At 37.9% G+C, this 23125-nt stretch overlaps 1 protein-coding gene across 3 annotated transcripts in view; it reads left to right on the forward strand.

The window, feature by feature from the left end:
• PSD (pleckstrin and Sec7 domain containing) overlaps positions 1–23125 on the forward strand; it is a 228879-nt gene that overhangs the window by 67580 nt on the left and 138174 nt on the right. For all 3 annotated transcript variants that reach the window (XM_075216624.1, XM_075216623.1, XM_075216625.1), the window contains 4 exons: positions 8663–9706; positions 9798–9900; positions 14176–14653; positions 15992–16432. In XM_075216624.1, coding sequence (XP_075072725.1) covers positions 8768–9706; positions 9798–9900; positions 14176–14653; positions 15992–16432 — 1961 coding nt within the window. In that variant the 5' untranslated portion in view covers positions 8663–8767. The remainder of the gene's footprint in view (positions 1–8662; positions 9707–9797; positions 9901–14175; positions 14654–15991; positions 16433–23125) is intronic.

The raw sequence follows: 23125 nt of genomic DNA on the forward strand, positions 1-23125 counted from the left end.
AAGTGTCAAAATGACATGTTTACTGCTAATAGTAAGAAAGCATAATTTTAACAATTACGTGGTGTAAATTATATTATATTATGGGCAAATGACAGAGCTACGGAGGGCATCTACATCCATAGCCAAATTCATGGAACACAAATATAGTAACATTATTTTCATCGGAAATACTAAAATGTCATTACTGCAAATATTTTAGCAGTAATAGCAACAAAAGCGATATTAAAACAGCCGTAGCTAAAGTTATCTCTAGACATAGATTAAGAAAATGTGTATATGATGTAAAGCAGAACAGCCAATCACATTTTAACGTTAGATTATGTCAACATCCAGCGTTGGATTTTTTTCTGCAGTTAAGTTGCAAGTTGGATGATGTCTATTTACCACCATATTATTTATATTGAAACTTAACTGCTCTGTTTACTTGCAAGTATTTTTCTTTATCTGCTTTACTAATAAATTATGAATACAGTTTTATACTGTCAGACGCAGCAAACAAAACCCTTCAGAGTTAGTAAGGGCACAAGGCTGGGACAGCGCATCTTTCCCCATACAAAGCGTGGGAGGCCTATTTACCAAGGACAGCAGATGTCCCAATTGCTAACAGCATCTCAGGATGGTGTTGGCCATGGGTGCCCACAGGAAACAATGCTTTATTATTTGTTATAGAAAACACATCTGGATTAATATTGCATTAGTGTATACCCAGCTTAAGTTTAAAATGTGCAGAATGATTTAGAGCTGCGGAGGGAGGGCTTGTCCTAGCTGAACTATAAATCGGAGGGTAAAACTGGGTACACACTACAGAAAATTTATCCTGATATGATATCTTTAACTATTTTACCAACGACTGAAAGTTCCGATGAGCATGCCGATTCTCCGAAAAACCACCTCTTTAGACAAGCTTATAGTATTCCTCAACCACCATCTTAATCTCCCTAGGTAACCCTATTACCACCCTCTGCACAGCTAACACAAGACAACAATCCTCTGACCAGTGCTGGACTGGCCAGGGTGTCAGCTTGCCCGATGGCAAGTGCCCCCTTAAACATTAGACAATATGTTAAAAATGTTAATGACCTTTTATTAGCTTGAAAATATAATAGAAGTTTCAATATTATTAATGTATGCAACTAAAATTTACGTTTGATTACTATTTTAATAAAATAATTTTTCAAGGATACTTTATAGTTAAGAATATAATAAATAAATAACTCTAAAAAATAATTCTGATTCGGGTTATGTGAGGCCAACGCATACGTTGTATAGGCTCAGATCTTTACTATTGCGACTGCGCAATGAAGCTTAGCTGGGAATCCCAGCCTGGGATCGTGACGTGCAGCCGGAGTCCACTTTGTATCAAACTTTCAAACTACATTGCAAAGACAGCAAATATTTTCCATTGCGTCGGCCTCAGTTTGAGTGTGCTTCATCAGCTCTTCACCTCGTACTTGCTGTGTTTGATGTCTTGTAAAAAATGATTGTATTTAATATTTTTTATATACTGTGGCCCTATGCCCTTTAATTTAAATATAATGTATTTTTTTTATTGTATAAAATTAGTGCAAAAATACTAGGTAGTAGTATATTTAAGCTGCAGTCTCAAATAATAATATATACACATAATGCAGGTTCAATAAATAATGACACCTTTTATTTACTCTGCAGTTAAAATTACTGTGGTTGTTAAAATTGCTGTTAATAATAGATGCATCTATAATACATATTCCCATCGACGTGTACTTATAGCAAGGTCCATTATGTATTTCTAGGAGAAATACATAATGGACCACGCTACTGTATTGTAGAAATTTGTTACAATATGCTACAACAGTTTACAAACAAAATGCAGGATACAGCAACACAATAATAACAACCAAATTATCAAATGCAAAACTACAAATAGACAACTTATGACAAAAGCTGGATTCAACATTTAATTGTAAATGTCCATTTTTCCCAGCGTGGAGTATTTTCAATTAAGTTTTAATTTCAGGAATATTACCCCTACCAGCATGGAAAAGCATATCATAGCATAGCATAAATCGGTTTAGCATTATTTTTCGGTATGTGCTTAAAGGTGTTATCTGTGAGCGACCACTTTCAGTTGTGCCAAGTAATGATGGTACAGGAAAGGGACTTTTTGATATATTGGGGCATATTCAATTAGCTTTTCGGTTCGCGATTATGCTCGGCTGCATGAGTCTCGATACCACAGCATCGCAGATTTCCATGCGCACCCCATAGGGTTGCGAAAGGAAATCTGCGATGTTGCAGTTCCGTATTGTCACTTTACACGTGCAGCCGCGTACCGAAAAGGTAATTAAATATGTCCCATTGACTGAAACATTACAGCATCTGAAAATTGATCCCAAAAAATGTTTATCTGATATTGCAGATGGAGGTGGAAGCTACCATGGCCGGTATAATGGTTTTACAAATTAAATTGTAAAATTACTGATGTGACTGATCAGAATGTTCATATATGATGCTATGTCCATGTCTTGAATTTGGTGTTAACTGAAACAACAAAATGTTTCGTGCCTGCAGTTTCTGTTTTCAAGTTGCTCCAGAAATTAGCAACATTTGTGAAAATATCATACAAGAGAATGGCTGTATGGATAGAAGTTGTTGGAAAACATCTAGGACAAGAAAAAATTAAATTATTTAAGCTAATTTGTGAGACAAGATTGTCAGGAAAATCAAATGCAGCAACAACTATATTTAGATGTTTTGATGATGCTGATGTCAGTACTTTTGTAAATCTATTGACATAGTTATCAATGATACAAGATTCAGAAAAGTTTGATGCAAAAACAAAACAAGAAGAAAAATATTTTACTTCAAAGTCTTCTAAAGTTTGAAACAATATTGACAGCATTTAGTTACTATAAATATTTGCAATTACAGCCCCGTTCAAGATGTTTACAGACAAGTGGTGTAGATATGTTTACTGCATGGAGTTTAGTGGATTCAGCTACAATAAAGTTGAAGGAACAGCCAAGAACATTTCATAACGTTCACAGAAAGGCATTGGATTTTGTAAATAAATATAATGACAAAACTTCACAGTAGAATACGGATGAAAAACAAACCATTGAAAAGGAAATGTTATATGAATTGGATGCAGAAGCAATTATTGACAGATTAGCACAATCCTCTAGTGAATTCAAACAATTGCTCTTAATATAATGGATTACATGAAATATGCTTTTGAACTACCTGCAAAGTACAAAATGTTCAGTACAAGCAAACTATTTTAAAATATCCACCATTTATTTAAAATAAAAAAGATCAATTATAACTGTATTTACATTTAGTATCTACTGTATACTTCCAGTAATATATACAATATATGTACACTGTAATTACTAAAAAATATACATTTATTTTGCTAAAATTTTTAATTATACCCTTTTTCTACTTATGTTTTTTTTAAAAAAATTGTATTTATAAAAATTAAATGATAACCTTATACTTTTGGGAGGGCCCCCTTTGTCTCCTGGCAACTAATATTTTTAGACCCTGTCTGCCACTGCCTCTGACCAACATTGGTGTGTGACTGATCATACAGCCCACTCAATACTTTATACCTTTGCATTCTAGCTGGAAAAATATATAATATGATGTTGCACTTACTCTTGTGTATCAAACTCCCATTGTCCCATAAATTGTAAGCTTGCAAGCAGGGCTCTCTTACCTCTCTGTCTGTATGTATTACCCAATATTGTCTTATTACTGTTTGTTCCCAGATGTAAAACACTATGGAATTTGCTGGCGCTATATAAATAAATGATGATGCCTACACTATTTACCTTCAGATATGTGTCATCTGCTGAAAAGATTGTGACTCTAAACTCTATAATACCCCATTCATACTGCACCAAAAACCCGGGTTTTTGCAGAGGCACGCTGAAAAACCCGGGTCTTGGTGCAGTATGAATAGTCCAACCACAGAATCCCGGGTCTAAAATCCCGGGACTTAGACCCGGGATTTTGCGAGGGGTAATTCCCGGGTTGGACCCCGCTCGCCTGCAGTATGAATGGTGCAACCCATGTAATTCCCGGGTCTCACCATTCATACTGTAAAAAAAAAAATTTGGGAAGTTAAAAAAAAAAAGATTTTAATTAAAAAAAAAAATACATAAATGTTTACTTAACTTATTTTCAGCCAGCGATGTCTCCGGTGTGTTGCCGGCTGTCAAGGGGACCTCTGGGTACTAAAATGACGTCATTTCTAGTCCATTAGAAATGACGTCATTTTAGTACCCAGAGGTCCCCTTGACAGCCGGCAACGCACCGGAGACACCGCTGGCTGAAAATAAGTTAAGTAAACATTTATGTTTTTTTTTTTTTTTTTAATTAAAATCTTTTTTTACACTTTTTTTTTTCTAAAACCCGGGTCGGGCAGGTGCAGTATGAACCCGCCCGACCCGGGAATTTTCTTATCTATACTGCCCTGTGCCCCGGCAATATCCCGGGTTAACAACCCGGGATATTGCCGGGGCGGCAGTATGAAAGTGGTATAAGTGGGCAAGTGACTGGATGTGTGTATTGCCAAGGCTGTGACTGAGAGTAGGTTATATGACGGGCAGGAGAGGGGACTATTGATCTGCAGTGGGTGGACAAAGTCTAAAATAGTGATAGGCAGTGTATGAATAGCAGGAGCAAGAAGAAGGTAGCAATGAAGAAGAGGTAGCATATTTATAGTGAGAGCAGATGAAGGAACACTTATAGTGAGGCTGTGTCATGACTTAGGCATATGGTTATACTATTTGTGTGTATCAGATTGTGTTTCATTGCTAAAAAAAAATCTCCACAAGTCTATGTACTAAGTATGAGAGGCGAAAGAGGTCAGTTCTATTCTGTTTTTTTTGATAGTAGCGGTGTAGGTAATAACCAAATATTACACATAGGGCTACTTTGCTCCAAACGGTATGTGGTCGACCTAATAATACTGTACACATTCGAATTGTCAATATAACAATACTGTTGAAGTCATTTTTGTCAACTTTTCAGCCCTGTCTATATTATGGTGTTGACCATGTAACTGTCCAACATATGTAATCACAGCCCTACAAACACAGAGAACTGTGGCATCTATGTATGTTAGTATACGCTATCTCCCATACAGGGAATGTAAGAAAGGCAATATTGACCAAAAAGAGGCCTGACTATACAAAAGAAAATGTTGGCACAATGTTACAGCATTATTTCTGTAATATGTGTCCTGTCACAATAACGAGCTTAGACCTCATCGAAATTTGGGCATTAGTCTTCTCGGCAAGATGACCTATTTTTTTCAGTCCAAACACTTCAAAACAGGGTTATCTTTATAGTGAAATCTGCAACATACAGTTTTGTATAACACATATCCTGAATTCACACTTTTAGGGATTTAGAATGAGAAAATATAAGGACCAGAATTACTTGGGATAAGAATGCAACAGAAGTCCTGACAGATGTTCAGAGAAATAACTGTCAATGTCAGCATTAATCATTTTGTAGTTAACAGGATCTAGACTAATGGTCTTTTTTTTTTTTTTTTACTCTTTGTAAAGACTTTCTAAATATAAATAAAATGCATTAAGATATTTCAAAAGGGTTCATTTAGGAAATGCAAGTATGTAAAACTGCAGTTGCTCTTTTACTTAAGCTCTACTTCTGCACAATTGAACCTGTTTTTTAAGATGCTGATGTGTGTGGGTTCAAAATTTTCCACTGGGTGATGGGAGCAGTTGGGCATATTAATGGCATTCCTGCTAAGTGCTGATTATGGGCAGACTGGGTATTACTCTGAAAGAGAATTCAAGTTTTAGGTGGGGCCAAATTGTCAGTTGGAAGACTCAAATGGGCAGAAACTGAGTTAATGCATGTGTCCCCACATAGCCACACCCTTTGAATGCCAACTACAGCTATCACTTTTGACAGTGTTAAGTGCCCTCCAAAGACTTTACTCTTTAAACACACCGGAAATATTACATGTACTACTGTTAGGTATACACAATTCCCCTTTCACAAGCAAGGCAGGGGGAAGCAGGACATTCCTGCCGACTGTTCTTACATTGTGGACATTCCCAAAAGAAACAGGACAGTTGGCAGTCAGTCTCTTTTGTACCTGTACTTGCAGTCATCTATACCTGTTGGTGTCTTAAGATCAGTTGCTGGTTATCTGGCCTTCTTTGGAACAGAGATTCTATTCAGCTACTAGAAAGACAAGCAATGAATGAACACTCTAGGCCTTCTTCCCCCAAGCAGGGCTGACATTTATATCCGTAGCAATCACAATTAATAAAGAGGCTTCCATCGCCCAACCAGCTCCAACATTAAATTAAACAAATATTTCCCTCAGTCCTGAAATTGAATTAATAAACTTCATATTTAATAGATAAGCCCGCTGCTCTAGCATTAAATTAATAGTATTCCGGTCATATGCAAGAAACTTAAAAGTTTTATAAAATTGCAAATAGGTGTTCAGTGATTTAATTCATAATATTAGCTTGGTGTGGCTTACAGGAACTCTGTTTCAAATTATGAGTTAAAACCTGAGAGGGAGACACTAAATTATGTTTATCTCTTTGTCTCTAAATTCTTCTGCCCTACCCATGATATAAAGTTGTAGCTACAGATGAGTGCCCAGTACCAATCTCAGGAAATCTCAACTGGGTGACAGGAGGCTGAGCATCTGGGATAAGTTTGCATGAAGGGAAATAAGACACTGGAATATGTCCTTTGCATTTGCACAGACTTTCTAGTTCTGACATCACAGTGGAAGGGGGCTGTGGGCTTCTAAATCATGTTTAAAATGTCCTGTAAATCCAATAGATTTTGTTCACTTTTGGGAGTCTATTTTATATTGAGAAGTGTTCCAGTGAACTCATGTTCTCCCAGCAGACATAAATCTGATGATTTGTGAGTGTACCATTTTCCTGTGTTTAGTCCTTTTTGTTTTACAAGAAACTATTGTTTTATATCGTTGTATGCCATTTTTATTAATTGGTTTATCTTATGCATTGTGAATTTATTTTTCCATATATGCAATTCGGTAGCAACACCTTGTATCGTATACATCAAAAAACGATTTAGATAATGAGAAAAAATTTTCTATGGACATAAAGGTAGTCACTCCGTAAATTGATATAAAAACATTCCAAGGAATGGCTTGTATAGACCAGATAAAATTAGACATTAAGGGGGGTATTCAATTGTCAGCGTTTAACGCTGAAAAACGAGTGCTCAAAAAATCTTACCGTTAATACGGTAATTACTCGCGGAATTTCAGCTCGCCGCCTATTGGCTGATTGTTCAGTACAGTGGCGGTGGCGGTATTCCGCCTATTGGCTAAATGTCCAGTACAGTATATCCCCTCTGTCAATAGTATATTAGAAGAAGATCTTACCAGTGGTATGTTGGTGTTCGATGTTAATATTCCGCTTTGCTCATACTGTCCAGTATGCTGTACACTGTAGCCTGTCTCTGGGCTTCCCAGTGGGTGGATGCACGTCACAATCTTCTGTATGGTCGCACATGCGCAGATGGTACTTGTTAGAATAGATGTAAAAAACGAGCTCGTTCATACAAAGTGTATGTAAATAAAAACAAAATGGGTGTAGAATAAAAAGTATAACTTGTAGCCAACGCGTTTCACCCGTCATGCGGGCTTCCTCAGGGCAATGTAATAGTGTTCACTGTTCAAGTTCCGTTTATAAATCCTCTTAATTTTGGAGGCGTGGTTTGCAATCTTGTGAATTTAACAGCTGATTTGCGTTGTTTAGTAACCATTGATTCTCATTATATAGAGAAACTTGAAAGCAGTTTATAGATGATAAATGATTAATGTATCATGATTGATCATAGATAGAATAAATAACAATAAAATAGAACAGAATAGAATTGATATAATAAAGTAAAGAATGAAAATAGATATAAAATATATATGAAATAGAAAAAAAGAGGAAAAGATGGTAAAGCTGTATATCCTTCAGATATGTAAAAAGGAGCCTAGATCTAAATTCAAGCCTTTTGGAGTCAGTGTATTCAAATGATATATCCAGCGTGTTTCTTCTTTTGCTATTTCTGCTATGTAATTCCCTCCTCTCCAGGATTTTTCCACCTTTTTTATCCCGATGAATTTCAATCCTGTGGGGTTTTTTGCATGCACATTCAGGAAGTGATCTGGCACGCTGTGTGTAGTTAGTCCTTTTTTCACATTTCTGATGTGTTCTGCTATCCTGCATTTTAGATTGCGAATAGTCCTTCATTCAGATATTTTGATACAGTTTCTAAACTGTACTTGAAACATGATGATTTGAATCTGATTGGGAGGTATGAGTAACATCACCTATTTTTATGCTTTAGTGCAGTGAAACTTTCGGAATCTTTTATTGCAGTGTTTTACTTTAATCTATCACTACCATACAAATTACCATAACTGCTGAAAACATGTGAGAAATGGCACAAGGCATCTAGCAGCTCTTCTAGACAGATAATGCTTCTAAAGTGCCCAATTGAGTGGGGTGGGGGGGGGGGGGGGGGGTCTGTCTCCAACAGATGAATAGTTTATAAAAGTTTGGTACCTGGCTATAAATCAGACTCTTGATATTATGCACATCCTAGAGAGAGAGAGGACTTCTGTTTAGTAACATACTTTTTTTCCCCCCAGGATTCAGCAAAGATGCACAGATACGTAAAACAGTGTGTGTTTCATGAGCCCTTCAGTTTACACCTGAATCGATGATCTACGTATGATCTGCTGTGACTTGGAAAGATGGCACAAACCAGTGGGGTTGTCCGCTTCCTCCCTGAAGGAGAATGTATACTTTCATCTCCAAGATCCCTCCGAGAAAGTGAAGGGAAGCCATGGCTGCAGGACTCTGAGGTAGCTTTCAGTCCCCAGCGCTGTTTAACTCCAACTCTCAACTCCCGGAGGATCCAAGTTCTAAGAAAAAGCCTTACGCCTGAAGCCAGACGTGCTCACCTAGGAATGTATAATAGTACAGGGTCTTTAGTTTGCAACATTTCTGAAACAGGACATAGGTCTGGAAGAATAACCGCTCCTTGCAGTCCATTGAGAAGCAATCCTTTATATTCACCTGGCAGCAGGAGACCTTTAGTACTTCCCCAGACTGTGGGACATAGCTCTATTGTAACGTTTACATTTGTCAAAAAATCCAGTGTGCAGACTTTAAATGGGATACCAACTGATTCTGACTCCTGTCAAGGTATGCCACAGGAAGGCACCACCCAAGGTGGAGAATGTTGTGCTAACACTGCCACAGACCTCAAAACGTGCCATAGAGAAAACATGGAGGCATCAGATGCTCCAAGCAGCATTAAACAGAGAGTTGGCTCTCTGCAGCTTGGGTCTTCTCCCCAAGGAGGTAGAGCACAGCTGATGTCTGACAGCCAAACATGCCAGAGGCTATCAGACGAATCAGGCAGAGAGAGTCCCTGCTCAATTTCTGGGTCAGACTGTCACCTGCGCTCACATTGTGACTCTCTCAGTAAATATGTTAATACAAGCACCCCAGCACCAGGCATCATGTCATCTGCAAATAATGTGCCCTTGAGTCCTTCTCAAAGCCCACAGCTCAGGCGGCTTGTAGGAGAAGCTAATTTCTGCAAGGATGAAGTTGCATCACCAACAAAAGGGGGGTCTAATGAGCAGTCACCAAGAAGTCCACGGAGATTAGATCTTAACCAGCAGGTAACCTAGTGGTTTAATTTTCTTGTTTTAAAATCTATTAACTACGTACATTGTTTCACCCTATTTTCCTGTTATTTTTTAAACGGTTCAGGTAGACACATGGGGGTGTCCAAAGGAGGCCTCTTTACATGCACAGAAGATTGCAAAGGCAAAGTGGGAGTTCTTCTATGGTTCACCCGAATCCCCAAGGACTGGTAAGAATTACTCCATGTATGGCTGCAACAACTTTAAACAAAGTATACTGTACTTTATGATGTAGTTACTGGTTTACATTATTATGTATGTGTAAATGATGGTTAAAGCCAAAACAGGAAACTTTTGTGTATATATACAGAACATATGTACTGTCCAACCATTACCTAAGCTTCCTTTGCAGTTTTGTATAGAAGTAAAATACAATGCGCAATAGAATATCTTCCACCATAAAATCCACCCAACAGGTTGCTGTCAAAAATAGAACTCCTGCCGAAAGTTGTACAAAATAAAATGGAGACCTTAAGTATTAAAGGGACGAATGCGAAGGTGAAGTTATTTGCTTTCAGTTATTAATTTTGACTTTATCTATGTCTCTTGAAAGTGCACAACAGCAGATCTGAGAATCATTTGAGGAGCTTAGAGATGAGCTGTTACTCAACTTGAGAAAATCCAAAATATATTCAGAATAAATTGAAAAGTATACTAATTTGGTTGTAGTTCTGTGATGTAAATATTTACCTTTGAGGCAAAACTCTTAATGATTTTACAATAAAAACAATGTGAAATTTATGCAACCGCCTACTTTACTTGCAACCACTTACTTTTCTGCACATGGATTCATTGACGGCAGCAGAATGTAATTAAACCTAATGATAGAAGACAATTGAGATGATAGTCATGGAGAGTGTGTTGTCAGTTAATTAAATGAAAAAAAAAACAACAACCAAATATTAGCAACCATTTTTCTGCATGTAGAATTCTGTACTTCCTATCTTTACACAAGCACCTAAGATGACTCATGAATCACGTTAGAGCATGATATCTTTTTGAGCCTGTGTGACTAGATCACGGTTTGTGGATAATATCTGGTAGCAATTACTCATTAATCTTTTGATCTCGAGCACAACGAGCAAGTCATAGAATGTGTGCATTAGCTTGTAAGCTCCTTTGCATAGCTCACTCCTAAGCCTCCCTGCTCACAGCCTTATGCTGACCACACACACTAATACTCTAACCAATACCTTCCAACTGGCCCAAAATTGCAGTGTGTGCAATTCAAAGATGATGCCTGTTAATAATCTGATCAAAATCGATTGGCTCATTATTATATTGGTAGAAGTGGTTAGAAGATGACGGCTATTGGCGGCTATGAAGTCATCTTTCAGTTGCGTTAATAGGCACCATTATGTTTGAAGTGATAAAGATGCTCAACCCAAGGGGGTGAAATGACTGGATCTTTTCTAATTTTTCCATTCACAGAGATTCCTCGGTGGCCAACTTCAGCCTAACGCTCCCCCCTTCCTAAACCCTATAACCCTAGTTTCTGACTTTACAGTCTATCCCTGATCACCTCCCTTCCGCAGCCTACCACTAACCTCCTCCATCCCACAACCTAGTTCTAAATTTCCCAGTGAACCTTGCTTGAAAGGAGCATGATAACACTGGTGGGCCAGTGGTGAGCAGTACTGATGCAGGGCAGAAAGTAGCAGTTACCAGTAGTGAATAGGAGTGATACGAAAGACATTAGTGTTGGTGAAAGGTAATGGGTACTGAGCAGCTGAGGAACACGGTAGTCACCAGCAGATATAGCAGTGGCCGTAAACTAGCAAGCAGATGAACAGTTGTTGGAGAGCAAATAGTCTATGGAGCTTTATTTCTTCAAGCAAATGGCCCTTGGGAACAATAACTCAGACGAAATTACTAAATACTAAATCATGAATTTACGGATAGGTGCCCATGATTTCTATCCATATCAATACGGCTCATTCTTTTGGCAATCAGACGCCATGTGCAGCTCAGATGGTTATTGGTTGGTAGCAGGAGGAGCTGTATTCACTTCATATACAGTTCTCGACTCATGGTTGGCACAGTAGTGCTTTAGCCTGTGGTAAAGTTACAGGTACCCTACAAAATAGCCAGACATCTCAAGTGATTGTTTTAGAGAGTTTGACAGAGTTTTAGTAACTGTAAAGTCAGACTACTGCAGATTCTAGATCTGTTAGCTTGTTGCAGTTACCAGTATTGTGTACTTTTGCATAATAATAAAATAGATATGATTCAATAAAAGATGCTTCTACACTATGGGCTCATCTACCTTTGGACACATCATCGAAATGTGTCGGCATGAAATTACAATCAATCCAATGCGATTTATAAAAGCTTTATCACTTTATTTTGTGCATTTAAAACTCTGTACCTTACTGGTATTAAAAGTATCATTGTCAAATTCTAAAGTAAATTTAATTAGACATTTTTTCAGGCTTCTGTGCACAGATCCAAAGGACTCACAAACTGTGTGGTGTCTCATGACTGAGGTTACAGCTGCACCTGCTGTTACTGCACCTGTAAATGTTACGTTCTCATCAATAACCAACAGCAACAAGTCATCCTGGCTCTTCCATGTCACTTATGCAGTTATTCAGGACCAGTAAGCACTCTCTCAGAATCCTAAACTACAGCGGTAAATATAGAGCGCTCCTATGGATGCACTGAAGAGGAAAGTTGCTGGGGGTGTGTGGTCAAAGGGTGTAATCGGTGCAACATGACTGACACATGTCGGGTATATGTGCAGTGGGTGACTGGTATTTGGAGGTATCTCTCTGCAACCTATGCCAGCCAATGGATGGTATATGGGTGGAATATAGCTTTTAACTAAGAGCATATAGTTATTTGGGGGGCATTTGCAGTACATATTAGGTATTTGGGATATGTCTGTGGAGTATATGGCTGGCAATGGGGTTATTTCTCTGCAGTATGTGGCTTGCAATGGAGGATAGTTCTCTACAATATATGACTGGAAATGGTTAGTTGATTCTGAGGAATATAGGTTTATCAATGGGGGGTATCTTGTCAATATATATCTGCCTTCTCTCCTTATAAGTCTAATGATGGCAGCTATTTCTGTAATACATGCCTGGCAATGAGGATGTCGTTGTGAAATATTTGAGTGGCAATTTTAAATTTCTGTGTGCTAATGGCTATTTTTTAAATGGTGACGTTTCAGTAATGCAGTATAGGACACAGTTGGGTATTTGCTGCATAGGCGGATAGTTGTTTTTTACTGTACAGAATGTGGTATGATGTACTGTATTAGGCTGTTCAATACATGTATGTGTCCTTTTGAAAGGCAATAAAAATGCAGCAAGCAAAAAAACAATGGGACATACCCACTATCTAAAATAATTAGGATCCTCTAAAAGTTTGCATGTCTCAATTTGTGTGTTGCATGGCCAGTGCTTTTTTTGAAGTTCCTCTCTCTTTGCCAATCCATGTGCTAAAATGATGTTCCCAAACCCTAGATCACAATCTGTGAGGTATTATGAGGAAAAGAAAGTCGAGAATTCATCAGTTTTCAAATGTAACTGAGCTTAGAAGTGTTTTGTGTGCAACTTTGTAAACATCAAGCCTCATGAATCGGCAATAAGGTGGGCCGAACAACTATTGATACTTCATTATTTTGAACGTATGTCTTACCTGTTGCCCAATACTCATTTTGGGTGAAAAATGATTAGTTTTTTAAGTTTATTGAGACATTGACAATTGTTTAAATATCTGTATCATACTGAGTTTTTTGTGCACAAAATGTGACCTGTTTTTTATTGCAACTGTTTTGGATTAAATGATTTTTATGGCACACTGTAGCTTTATTTATGAAGACATGTTAGTCATCATCATCAGCTATTTATATAGCGCTATTAATTCCGCAGCGCTGTACAGAGATCTCACATCAGTCCCTGCCCCATTGAAGCTTACATTCTAAATTTCCTAATATACATACACACACACAGACACAGACTAGGGTCAATTTGATATTAGCCAATTAACCTACTAGTATGTTTTTTTGGAATGTGAGAGGAAACTGGAGCACCCGGAGGAAACCCACGCAAACATGGGAGAACATACAAACTCCACACAGATAAGGCCATGGTCGGGAATCGAACTCATGACCCCAGTGCTGTAAGGCAGAAGTGCTAACCACTCAGCCACTGGGCTGCCAGTAACAGTACAGTAGTCTGTAAATACTGTGAGATAGGTGAAGTACAAAGAAGAGCAATTACTGTTGTGCTATGTATTCTGTATAGAATTTCTTTACCCTTATATAGAAACTTCAAAAATTAAATCAAAACACTGAAAAATAGCAGAAAAGTAATTCATTGCTATGTTTGCACTTTAGGATTTGCAAATTTAAAAGCATTTAGCAAAATCAGGTGCTGTTTGTATACTATTGCAAATATATTGTAGTTAAATACCAATATATAGTGTTTCATTTTCAGGTTTACACATATTTGAGACTTCATCACCTCCTTGTTCACCTATCAGCAGTGGTAGTGTAAGGAATCGGCACATCCCTACTGAAAATGATGTTTGTGAGCATAGTCTTTGTCATGTGGAAGTGGAAATAGAGACCACATCTTCAACCGGTCAGATACCACAAGTCTGCGAGACAGGTATTATCCGCAGAACTATTAAGTACTCTGAGACAGACCTGGACTCAGTGCCGCTGCGGTGCTACCGGGAAACCAACATAGATGATATTCTGGCAGAAAATGAAGGGTTGGATTCTGCTATTGGCAGTCAAAAGGACAGCGAGAGCAACCGGAGTATCACAGATACCAGCACAGAGAAAACGGAACAAGCAGACACCACTGCCATCCCAGGGAATGCTGGGTTTCCCACTAATGTGGGAGATGACCATGTCAATGAGGATGAAGATGAAGTGTTTGAACCAACAAAGATGAGAGAAATCAAAAGGTAAGATATTTTACTGCAATATGGGCCAAAACCAAAAGGCCCATTAAAATGAAGAAACTCTGTACATAAACCTTTATGGTGATATTGTCCAAGTGACAACCCTTAATAAGAATTGTATGATCACTAAATTGCTCGTGAACCCGCATGCAGCCGGGAATCCTATAGGGAGTATAATTAGTGCATTGACGAAAAAATGTATATATTTTGTGTAATTGTATTATGTTGGTGCAGACGTGTACACAGTGATAAATGGAGCAATCCAATTGCTTCCTAATGTGATTTCAGACAAACCGGCACTGTATAGCATTACCTCTCTCCTGCCTTATTATCTTTTTAAGTAACACAGGACAATATGTTCTTTCACATTGACCATAACTGCCAATTGTTCTTCAGTTTTACGTTCTCCTCTTACACGGTTAATTTACCACGTGTCATTTAATGCAAGACGTATCTCCAGATTTCATGGGTAGCAAAGGGTTTTCTGTTTGTCATTTTTAATGTAAAATAATTGTTGCATTATTGAAGAGGACTTCATTTTATACATTATTCTGAATATATATTGCCAAGTATATCAGCAACATTTTTAGTGGGTGGACATATATTTTACATATGTCACTGCAATTATTTCTTAGGGTTATTCACATATTGCATTTATGTGCATGTTATACTATAGATGAAATTATGGTGCACTGACTCCATCCACATTGTTTTTAAAATCCCTAATTCATATGTTCAATTCATCTACACATTCACATATTGGGAACCAAAGTAAATAAAGTATTACTTGTAGTCATTTGTCTTACTTCGGTCTCATACCAATTCGCAATGAACATTATACTTTTTTTCATTGAGAATTCCAGAGCTTCCCAAAAACTCCACTACTGCCGATGGGTAGAACTGTGTACAGAATGTCCCTTCACCAGAGTCTCAGCCGAGATGTCCTACCCCACCGTGCCCCAGTTACACTCAGGACAACACCTCCTCTTCTCCATCTCTCACCTTCTGATGTGTTTGTCAGAGTCTGGGAAGTTGTGAGACACTGAGCCAATGTACCAGAATTCAATAATTGAATCCTGTACTACTGAATTGATCGGTTTCTATGTTGTGACGAATTTGGTGCCTGTGCTTAAATTCCCTGCTTGTCTTCTGTTACGCAACCGTTTTATAGACTTTCAATTAAATATCTACTTAAACAATGTTGTTTGTAATTCAGTGGCTAATTAGCATGTGAGTGTATTTTATACATTCTTAAATCAAATACAAAGTAAAATCCATGTATGAAATGACAGTCGTAATGCTGTGCACAGATTATTTTCACTTTATTTTTTTTTATTTCAGGGAGACTATACAGACACCCCTGCGCTCTCCCCTGACCTTTCTGTTGTGTCATCGGCTGTCAGAAGATGGCATGGACTCATTCAGCAAGCATTTTGAGAGCATTATGGAATCACACAGAGCCAAGGGTACATCTTACTCCAGCCTGGATTCCATTGACATTCTCTCTTCCTCAGCACAAAATCAGAACAGCTTCTTCACCTTTGATCTCCCTACACTGACCTCAGAAACCCAGAAGCAGATCTGCAGGAATGCTCAGCTTATAGAAGACAACTTTGCACCGTTGGCTCACCTAGAGCTGGACTCTGGGACCAGTTCCACTACTGACTCAGCCTGGAGTGAGAAAGAGGATGATACTGTAAATGCTACTGGAGTTGATAATGCATTGCACAGTCCTTCCCCATCCGAGGACAGCTTAATCATTGCTGATGCCATTATACACAGGTATGTTGTAGTACACTCTGAAAAGTACTGTACAACATAACACAGATATTGACACACATTTGTTAAGTACTATGCTTTAAGAGGGACATTAAGACTATCTACAAATTCATATATTCACACAGCATACATCAGAGATGGACAATAGGCATTCACCTGCAGCTCCCAGCACTATGCCCACTATCTGACTTATCCTCTGCTTTATGTTATAAAGCATAGAATAACCCTGGATACACACTACAGTGTTTTCACCCCATTATCGGGCCAATCGAGTGCTTGTTAGTGATGTTAGTTACACTCCAGCGATGAACGAGAATCATTACAAAGCACATGATATCGTTTCATTTGATTTGTAAGACTGAACAGGAGCAGCTGGTTTCTGCATCATGTGACCTCATCTGCACAATGCAGTCATGCAGCACACCAGAGGAGGAGACGGAGGAAGTGCAATATAGTCTGCAAGACACGGTCCATCCTTCCTCTGCGGGCTCCAGATTGAGCACTGAGGCTGGCAAGAAAGTGTTAGGCTGGCATAAATATAATGTAATTTGAATTAATATTTAATGAGTGATTTAATTTGTTACCAGATTATTTCTTCATGGGTCCTGGTACACCCAGTGAGGAATTCGGAGTGGCATGTGAGGGAGGGGGGTGGGAGTTTTGAAGTACATGTGGGATCTGAGCGCAAATGGGGCTTTGAGGTCATGCGGGGTCTTTTTATGGCCGTTAGGGGGTCTGAGTGTAGGTGGGGGCATTTTTTAGAAACAGTATTGTGGGAGTGCCAAAGTCATTTTGGGACTGTTTTATTATTACTGAAATTAAGGATTATGTACAGCCCTTTTAAATGGGGGAGAACTGCAAATGTGACCTTTGTAGTGAATCAGGTTCCCCATCGGTGACATACTAGCTTTTAACAAACAAAATTAAATTGAAACATTTTATTTTTTAAACATCTCCTTATAATTGTTGCAAATATTTTAGAGGGCAGTTAAAATACGGCCTAATAAGGAAATATTTTTTTTTATTCTACTGCTGTTAATTTGTAAACCTTTTTAAAATCAGAAAGCAATCTGTTACATAAGTCCTAATTGGATTCACAGTAAATGGTTTGTGAAGTTTACACACACACAGAGGACCTGGACGGTAATTGTATTATTTATCTTGAATGCTGTTCTATTTATATAAGGTATTTACAAGGTATTCCAGGCCACTATCCTGAACGACCTGGAATCTCACTGTGCCCATCATCTTCCATCCAGTGCTTAAGCTGGAACATCTTGGCACCAGAATAATGTAGTTATGTGTAAATGACTCTTGTCTTTAAAAGCTATCAAAATGAGTAAAGCAATTGTTTTGTGTAATACCCTTGCTGAGAATTTTTTAAAATATTCCTATGATACCTGCACTTTGGGTTTGAATTTTATTTTTTACTAGGCTGAGACATCAAGGCTAGTTTCGTCACAAACAAATAACATACAATGACATGAAACCATAGGTAAAAGTGGCCTTACCTAAATAAGCTAACAATCTAAGAGGTGTGGGGAACACGTAATACATATGGAATCGGAATAACAATCGTAGCTGCAGATGGGAAAAGTGCATGGCAGCATCATTATCAAATTACCAATAATAAAGCGACCATTGGTGACTGACATACCTGTGCAGCTATCGGGGGTGTGGAGAGATGGTGAGAGATGGAGGCCTGAAGCATGAACTAGTCTTTGTACAAATCTCTATACAGCTGCGGGCAACCGTATCTGTCCTCCAGTTTTCTTGTTCTAGAGAATGCTGTCACTTTTGTGGCGCATCAGCACTCTTATGATTATTCACCATCTTGGAGTTGCTGTGCATAGTCCAGTGTTTTTCTTTAGCATCATGCCTGCTGCTATGTATATATTTCAACCCTTCACCACCACATCAATTAGCATTTACAAGCAACTTGTCTTTTGATGCCCTTCAGCCGCTCTGCTGAGCTTTAGTGGACTGCTGGAGTTCCCTGGAGGAAAGGCAATCAGAGATCTTCCAGTGTTCCTCTTGCAGTGACTGTAGGCTTGTATTGGGGACTGGCTGCCATCCATGAAAGTTGCAGTGTTGTGTGGACATTTGTAGGGGGCCCACCTGTCGAGTCTCTAGGAGTTATGTTTGTAGATATTGGGTTGTTGGACTCAGTCAGAAAACACACAGGAACAGTCTTTAGTGAAAAGAAGTATTGTGCATTAAGTACAGAGAATGAGTCTAGAGACCCAGGTAGTAGCAAGTCCAGTGATTGGCCATGGGTCCAGAACAAGGGAAGGTAGTCATTGAAGAGGCAGGGGTCATATACAGAGAAGATAGTCATCCAAAAGCCAGGGGCCAAATCCAGAGAAGGTATTCATCCAAGGTTCAAAAACAGAAAGGCAGGGTGAGGAGTGATAGTTCAAGGAGAGAAGCTCAATAAATTGTCAGTGTGTATTTCCCAGTAAGTTTCTTATATTTCTAGCAGCAGGTCTACATAGATGAGATAAAAAGGATGCATGGGACTCACTGAACAAAAGCTGCAATCCAGAGTTTGAGTCCAGCATGGTGTCAGATACAAAACCCTGTGTCTGTGGCAGCGGAGTAGCCGTTGCCATGTTGGAAAAGAGAAGTGGTCCCTCAGGGTGACTCCTATCTACAAACAGTGATGGTCTCAGAGAGCTTATGACACTTATGGACCAACCGCTGGGTAAGTCAAGGACTGAACTAGTATGGAACCTGACCACAACTGAAATGGCCATAGGGCTATGTAGCCCTGGCCCTGGTTTTTACATATGTAAATATTCCAATATGTGTTTAAATATGTTCATATTTTTCACTTACAAGTCATTCTGTGATACTGGTTTGTTGAAAGTATAGGATTTATTTGCATTAAGTAGTAGTGGATGACTAGAACTGACGTACAGCAGATATTGAAAAAAGAAAGCTTTATTAGTCACAGTGATTCCCATAGCAGTGTCTTCTATCCATCAGACTGTGTACTAGATTGTCACAATTTCATCCTAATGTGTTGTCCGTGTGAGCCTCTTTCAAGCAATGAATATGCATATCCCCATCACGTTTTCTTAAGGGAATACTATCTAATCATAGTGTGCTCATTTCCCTATAGTCACATTCAATTGCAGGAGAAAAAGCATATATCTCTGGGATTAATGAGCCATTTACCAATATTCCATTTTTGCCTACATAGGTTTATTAATGAATGCAATTTGAGGATAAACATTAAAATAACAAAGATCATACTTGCAACCCTGATATTCATATATCTGTTCCATAATACCATTACAATTTAAATGTGATACTAATGTGAATTTAATCTACAGTAATATGTACAATCAAAATGGCATCATTAAACTAATTATTCTCAAATAATTTTAGATTACACAATTATTTCTGCTGTCGGGAGTATTATCATTCATATATAGTTATTCCTTTTACTATATACTATTATGTATACTTTGTGAGCTTGTGACAAAATACGTTTAGTGCAAGATATTCCTGTGTGAAGCCTAATTCCTCAGTAAAGGTCTAGGATCCACCTAGTGAGGGAATCTCACCCTAATTGGAGATTTTGGTTTCTTTATGCCAATAACATTTATTAAATGAAGTGAAAATTATTTACCATTAATCTGAATAGACCGGATGTTGTTCCAGATACCCCATGTATGTTTTTTTATGTTTGTTTGTTTTTTGCAGTCTTATAAATTCAACAACAAGGAGGGGCAGTAAGGTCATATTCTCATAATAAACTCTATAATCAAATACTTGGTGTTTTCTTTTTAATTTACAAATGAAAACCTCTTACATAAAGTGGGGGTGTACCCTAAGGAGGAAGAACGTTATGAAAAGTCAAACTAAAGTCTGAGATCCTTCATAATTGGAAAAGGGATGGGAAATTAGCTTGTATATAGCTTATACATAGCTAATTGTGATACATAAAAAAACCAGGAAGATAAGAGTTCTAGTGTTGGAGGCACAACAAATTTATTCACTACTAGTGTTAAGACATACAAATAATAAATGTAAAACTTGTTCAAAATACAAAAGCAAATAAGTGTTTAAATTGTGATATTCTCAGGTGCGTCAACGATTGTATCAATCAATGTACATTAGTATTACATTTATTTCAAGGTTGTTCTGGAACCCATATATCAACAGTGAGATAAATATGGTGTGCATGTCTATGTATGTACGTACGTACGTACGTACGTACGTACGTGTGTATGTATATATATATATATATATATATATTTCTATAATCTAAAAGCCTAGCTGCGTGTGTTAGTCTGTGTGTGGAAAAAACCAAACAAGCTGCAGCGCCACCTGCTGGGCGGAGTTATACACTGACCTACTAAATTCTTAGCATTATCTAATATATAAAAGTAAAAACCTAGCGGCATGTGTGTGTGGAAAAAAACTATTTTCTCAGAAAGGACTCATCCAATTGACCTGAAATTTGGTATACTGACATTATTTGACAAAAAAATTAGAATAGTGAAGTCAGTTAACTTCCATCATCCCCCCTTCCCCCCGTGGGAGGGGTAGTAAAGGCTAAATTTACGAGTTGAGGGCTCAAACTCATTTTCGTGAGGTAATTTTACCTCATGAACACACATTAAAAAGGGCGCTTGTGTCGGGAAGTAACGCTCTTCCCCTGAGGAGGCCTGGGCTAGGCCCAAATGCATGACAAGAAACTTTTTAAGACCTTAAGTAGCTTGATTTGACTAGCATGCATAAATATCATGCACGGGTTAACTCGTGTGTGTGTGTGTGTGTATGTATATATATATATATATATATATATATATATATATATATATATATATATATATATATATATATATATATATATATATATTATTTATATAAATGGTCTAGAGTGAACCCTTTTAAGCGCTCCTGTATGTAGATGCTGCCAGTAAATTTCTCAATGTACTTTTGTCCATCAAATGTATTTAACCACTCTTTACATATAACATACAGAGTTTACACTCCTTATGGTGTACCCACTGAAGCTGAATACAATCACAAATTGATATAATAAAGTGGGTGTATAAAAGGACATTCATAGTAACTGTAAGGGGTTTATTTCTCAAGACCCTGCTAAATTGAAGATTAGCTGTCACTGGGATCGCTGAACGACCGTGTCTGACCCAGTCTTACCCATTCACCAGCCAGTGCAGGGTCGCTGTAACAGGAAGCCCGGACCTGAAGGCGATAGTCTTCAATGGCCGGGGACTTTGGTAGATGGGGAGAAGCCGTGAATTCTGAGAAAATCTCCCATTTTTGCCAGATTTAGGGCTATTCATCCATTGATAACTAGACCCTTAAGTGTTGTTCTTAGAAATGTATTACTTCATTATTACATGAGAGAAATATGTTCATATTGTATGTTCATAAAACTATACAAAATGTCTGTAAATAATTGGGTCAATCATACTATTCTTGTTGTCATTTTGTAGAATGTACTAAAAAAATGATAACTAGAATCTGATTGGTTGCTATAGGCGACATCTCCACTTTTTCAAATCCGCAGTTCAGTAAATATACCCCTTAGTGTGATTACTGAATAAGTATATAAATAATTTGAGAGAATGTCCCCAGAATATTATGGGGGGCATAATCAATTAGGTTTGTCGAACGCGCTTACGCGTGGCTGCACATGTAAAGTGACATACGGTACCACAATATTGCGGATTTCCCTTCACAACCCTATGAGGGGCACGGAAATCAGCAATGTTGTGGAAACGTGTGCTCAGTGGGAGCGCGTATCCGTGATCTTTAGACCTAATTGAATATGCACCCAAGAATAGAAGCAGTTCTATCTGTAGAATAATTAAAATCTGTATAGGTAACTAAAGGATTACTGAAACCTTAATGGAGGAGAATAATATGAATATACACTTGGTCATATGAGAATGAGAAGATCTATTTTACTTATAATTAATGTTCAATAACAAACCTTGAATCACTAACAAACCAAGCAATGTAAAGAAGTTAAAAACAACAATGACAGCTTATATTACGATAGAAGGATTCACTTGCCAGTTATATGAAAATGACATGAATGGCTAATTTGTTCTTTAAATAACCAGAATTGGGTATGGTCTGGTTGATTGCCAGAAGAAGCATGGGTGCGTCGGTATGACACAGTTAGTGGCGTCTCATCACTTATTGCGATCACCACATGCTTAGGGCTTACTATGTTGTAAAATGCTACAAAGGAATATCAACAACAATCTGGGAATGGGGTAAATAGTGATATCAACTTAAATGTCATCAAAAGCGACATAAAAGGCAGAGCGTTATTTCAAAGCTAGCCGCAGATATTTGCTGCTTATAAAAGAATAATCAGATGCAAACTAGCATATGTGATGAATTTCACGTTTTCTCTTGAAATAGGAGACTATAGTGGAAATTCTACTTAAAGATTATAAAGTCATCAATAGGCTGGTTACTAATGAGTGCGCTGTGAGTGTGGTCTTTGCAATGTTTGAGTATAAACATTAAAATTACATTAATTAAACCTATATAGGCTAAAAAATTAATATTGATAAATACCTCATTAATCTGAGATATATGCTTTTTTCTCCTGCAATTGAATGTGACTGTAGGGAAATGAGCACATTGTGATTAGATCGTTTTCCCTTAAGACAATGTGTTGGATATGCATAGAAATTG

The sequence above is a fragment of the Mixophyes fleayi genome, chromosome 6, assembly GCF_038048845.1.
Source record: "Mixophyes fleayi isolate aMixFle1 chromosome 6, aMixFle1.hap1, whole genome shotgun sequence".
Taxonomy (NCBI): domain Eukaryota; kingdom Metazoa; phylum Chordata; class Amphibia; order Anura; family Limnodynastidae; genus Mixophyes; species Mixophyes fleayi.